A 5113-nucleotide genomic window follows, 5' to 3' on the forward strand; every position below is an offset into this window, starting at 1 on the left:
AGTGCTGGGATTAAAGGCGTGCGCCACCACGCCCGGCCTCCCTGTAGCTTCTTATAGCATGCTTTACCTTATGTCTTGCATACTGTAAATTGAAATATTCGACACAGGAATTGTAATGCTATAGAATAGTGAAGCCACCCTTAAATCTTCAGGATTAACAAAATGGTGCCCTAAGTATCTGGGAGCTAGAGTTCTACAGAATATTACTAAATGAATGTCTCATGTGGAGAAGTTCTTCTTCCAAACAGTACAGGATAGTTTTAGAATGGTGGCCATGGTGTCTATTTAAAAGATGATAACTCACTCAATGAATGTCAAGTCAGATCTCAAAGACAACAAGAAACCTGAGGCTGGCATTAAAGTTGGAGCACAAAAGTGCACCAACTGGAGGAAATCCACAAAGAGAGTAATTGATGGATGGTAGACTTACAGCATGAATGAAACATTTTAAAATTGTGTGCTCAGAGGTTCACTCAAATAGGAGCCAGCTACTATCTAAATATAAACGTTTTATGGACATGAGTGTGTTAGTAAAGTGGTTTATAGATGGGCACATAATGGTCTATTGCTATAGCTGCCAGGAGGTAACAGCCATGAGATGCAAATGTGTCATATACCAACAATTACATTACATATCCTCCATATGATATAGGTTCTATCTTCTACCTTTCTATGGTATGGTCTATCTTCTTCCACAAACTTTTGCAGCATTGTGGGAGTGATGATAGATGTGTAACAAATATCAACAAAACCAGATGTTGTAAGAAAAGCATGGGAGTCTAAAGTCTGTAATCTATGTTGATGAGGAGGATCTTTCTAGTGTTACCCACCAAAGTTGACATGTAGATGACCAAAAACACAATGAAGAGGACCCAGCAGAACATCACTTGCTGGACCTTAAATCCAAGAAGATAAAAGTCTGACTCAGTGCCATTTCCATAAGTCATGCTCCCTAGTAGGACTAGAAAAGTAGCAAGACAGGAGGGAAATCTTTGTAACTCTTTTTGATATAAAGATAGTCATATAATATATATTTAAGATAGTCATATAATATATATATAAAGATAGTCATATAATATATATTTCATATAATATATATTATATTAAGATAGTCTTATAATATATATATATATATAAATATATATAATATATAATATATATAATTATATATAATATATATATAAAGATAGTCATATAATATATATTTCATATAATATATATTATATTAAGATAGTCTTATAATATATGTATATAAAGATAGTCATATAATATATATTTCATATAATTTGAAAATTAAAATTTCCTCACAAGCATCATCTAGGAGGTTTTATGCTTTCTAAAGAGATTTTAAAATATTCTTGATAGGAAATGATCATATAAAGAGAGCATCTGAGCCCTGGATCCACTTGAAAATGAATAACTCTTTATAAAAGAATATTAACCTTTAATGTATATTTCAAAGAAACAGATTCATATTATTTTCTAGTAAATTAGATGCAAACCCATATTAACAAAGAACAATATTCAAATATTTTTGTGCCCTTTCAACGTCTCCAACATTTCTCAGTCACTTATTATTTTTTTGTGTGTGTTTTATTTTTGGTTTTTGGAAAGCTGGTGAACACTCTCCTGTTAATCTTCCCACCAACTATTCCTTCACCCTTAATTGACTAATGATGTGTGGAAGAATAATCACAAAAGGGGTCTTAGATTTTTTTGTCTATATTGTCTATTCTTCTGATTGCTGGACTCTACAGTGTATACTATCATTCTAGACCCTTACAGAAGGTTTTATAAAATTTAATTACAAAAATGACAGTATCATACTTGTACACAATTCATACAATTCTGTTAGCTCCTATAAAATGCGGCGAAATACCATATTTTTTTTTTCATGAGTACTATTTGGAAAGGGGCTCATAAAAGATAAAAAAGCAATATCAATACTTTATTTAGATACCTGGATGAATATCAATAGTAGAGTACTTGATTAGATTGTAAGAAATCTTAGGTTTACTTCACAGCACTAATAAAACAAGCTTATTTACTTCATAATTTAATTGTTTTTATGGTACTTCAGGTATCATCAACAGTCAACTAGTGCCTTTGTGTCATATAAACATCTACCACGTCTCCTCAAGCTGACCAAGAATAGAACCTTGTTGCCTTGCCTGTTGAGTAATGTTGATATGAAACCACATTTTCCTCTAGAAACATTTGTTTCCTATGTGCCTCAGGGCTTCTATCACATCCTGGTTTCTTAGGCTGTAGATGAGGGGGTTTAACATGGGAATCATAATACCATAGAACACAGAAGCTACCTTCTCCTGTTCTTGAGATCTGTCAGTCCCATGAAGTACATACATGTATGAGAGTGTTCCATAGAATATAGTGACAGCGGTCATATGGGATGCACACGTGGAGAAAGCTTTTCTCCTTCCTGAAGCTGAAGACATCCTTAGGATGGCAGCCAAGATAAATGTGTAAGAAAGAATGACAACAGACACAGTGAATGTCAAGTTAAAACCCACAAAAATTGTCAGTACCATGATATTGAGGTCAATACTGGAACAAGAGAGGGCTAGAATTGGTGGTACATCACAGAAAAAATGATTAATGACATTGGATTTACAGAAGTTTGATAAGAAAGTAAAACCTGTATTTACAGTGGCATTAAGGAAGCCCATAGTGTATGAACCAAGCAGCAGCAAAATGCAGAGTCTCTGGGACATGATAATAGGATAGCGCAGTGGGTTACAGATGGCCACATAACGATCGACAGCCATAGCAGCAAGGATGAAGCAGTCACTGGTTACAAAGATACCATAGACCAGTAATTGAGCTAAGCATCCTGTGAAGGAGATGGATGGTTTTGTGCTTACAAAATTTTGCAGTGTCCTGGGAGTGATGGCAGAGGAGTAACAGAGGTCAACAAAAGCCAAATGCTGCAGGAAAAAGTACATGGGAGTGTGCAGTGAAGAATGAAGCTTGATGAGCAGGATCATGCCAATGTTGCCCACTAAGGTGGCTATGTAAATTACTAGGAATACCACAAAGAGGATGTGCCAAGACTCGTTTTGACCAGCGAATCCCAGGAGAATAAATTCAGTCACTTTGGAGTCATTACTGTGTTTCATGGTTAGTAGAAATCCAATATCAGCTGAAATCAACAAAGGAAAAAAATGGCAGAGAAAATAAGTCCATTTTGATTTGTTTTTTAGAAAGGTTAGAGTATTTGTTTTTAATCACTTCAAAGAATACTTTAATTGTGTATGTATGTGTACATTTATGTGAAATTGGGCATATGTGTACAGGTGCATGCACACACATGTTTATGTGGATATTTGAGAGCTGAAGGTGACATTCACTAGGTATTGTCCATCTTTTGTTTTGCAACAGGTTTTTCATTTTATTTGGAACTTGACATGTCAGCTAAAGTGGCTAGCAGGGAACACCGATGATTTCTCTGTCTCAGTTCTGGGTTTATAACTGTGTACCACCATGTTTGTAAGGTTTAGTTTTATATGGTTTCTGGAGATCTAAATTCAAGTTCCCATAGCTGTATGTGAGTAGTTTACTGACTGGACTATTTCCCTTGCCCCTCAAAGGTTATATTTTTCTGTGACATATTTGATGGCATTTAAAGGCTGAACCTTACTACTTAGATTACTTTCATCCATATTTTTAAGAAACTGCTTTTGAACAAATCCACTCTCAGCAACCACTTGTTATTTTATTAATGTAACAGTTTAACAAAAATGAAAAAAAAAGCTTATTTTCTTTTCTGATTGTTCTTTATGCGCTATATTTTAATGAAAACATGTTCATTAATAATTGTGACTGAAAATCTGGATCTAACATTATATTCCTGTACAATATTTCTCTAAGTTAATTCCAGGCCTCACTCTGACCTTTCAGCCTCCTTACTAACTCCGCCTCGCCCACCATGGACTTATTGTCATGGAAGATAATTTTCCCAAAGAATAGAGAAATATTATTTGCTTTGTAAAATTTAAAAATTGTGTGAAAATTGATAAAATGTCAGCTTTATCAAAAGTTTTAGTTAATTTTCAGTGATCAGGATTACTTCCTGTGTTTTCTTCATCACAGACTAGGCAGAGTCCATGGCTTGGTATTGGTTCCATACATATCATACATCAGTGTGTTTGCATCTTATTGCTCCCCTCTCACTGTTCACTTGTTCTGCTGCTAGTGCTGAGCTGGAGCTGGCTACAGCTCATCTCTGCTGTAAATAATTCATTGTCACAATTTCTATGTGACACATTTCTAGGAACAAAATTACTGAATTTGAGTATTGACGGTGAGCTTTATGTGATGGGTGTGCTAGTGTTTATTGCTATTGATATATATTCACCTCCCTGTATCCCTACTTACTCATGAAATTGATGTTTTCTTAAGGAAAATAGGTGTCTAGAAGTGTCTTTTTTTGTAAAAATAATTTTATCGCTTTTTAATGTTCTTAGATTTTGACATTTGTCTCTTTTTAGGAGGTTGCCTGCCAGTGTCTCTTTCTCATGATTTGATTTGTGAGTGATTTTTGGAATTTCCTTTAGTTGTCAACACTGATATTTTCACATTCTAGCCTCTTTTCAGCTAGTCTATTTCATCTTTCCCAGAGCAGAAATAATCAGATCTGAAATTAGAATTGATTACTTTCACCTATTCTCTTATGAGAAAGCTTAATAATTGATAATTTTGAGCTCTTGTATTCTGTTGAGGAAATTTAGTGTAGCCCACTACTTTCTCAAACATATTTCTGGCAGAACTAAATGCTGAAATAAAACTACTATATTCTTACCTTGCATTAACTATAGCTAATGTTGGTTAAACAATGATACTTTGTATTATGGTTTTATTTTATCAATTATTCTCAATATTAATTTTTAAGAATGTTGACTAACTTGACTAAACATCTAGAGTCTAATCATATGTGTGAATGCATGTCTGTTTATGAACATTTGTGTGTGTGTGTGTGTGTGTGTGTGTGTGCCCATGCCTTGGAACGATTAAAATATTTCAAAGCATTAGTTGATTTTTGATCTAGTATTTTAAAATATCATAAGGCACTTGATTCTAATACATTACATACAAA

General features: G+C 34.1%; 1 protein-coding gene and 1 pseudogene across 1 annotated transcript; both read right to left on the minus strand.

Annotated features, from left to right (window-relative positions):
* The window catches only part of LOC110306333, a 10125-nt pseudogene extending 9178 nt beyond the window's left edge, over positions 1-947 (minus strand).
* Positions 948-2207: 1260 nt separating this feature from the next.
* On the minus strand, positions 2208-3137 carry LOC110290352 (olfactory receptor 5AK2-like). Its single transcript, XM_021156870.1, has one exon. It carries the CDS (start codon positions 3135-3137, stop codon positions 2208-2210), a length of 930 nt encoding a protein of 309 aa, XP_021012529.1.
* Positions 3138-5113: the final 1976 nt, after the last annotated feature.

This window comes from Mus caroli, chromosome 2 (genome assembly GCF_900094665.2).
Source record: "Mus caroli chromosome 2, CAROLI_EIJ_v1.1, whole genome shotgun sequence".
In the NCBI taxonomy this organism is placed as follows: Eukaryota; Metazoa; Chordata; class Mammalia; order Rodentia; family Muridae; genus Mus; species Mus caroli.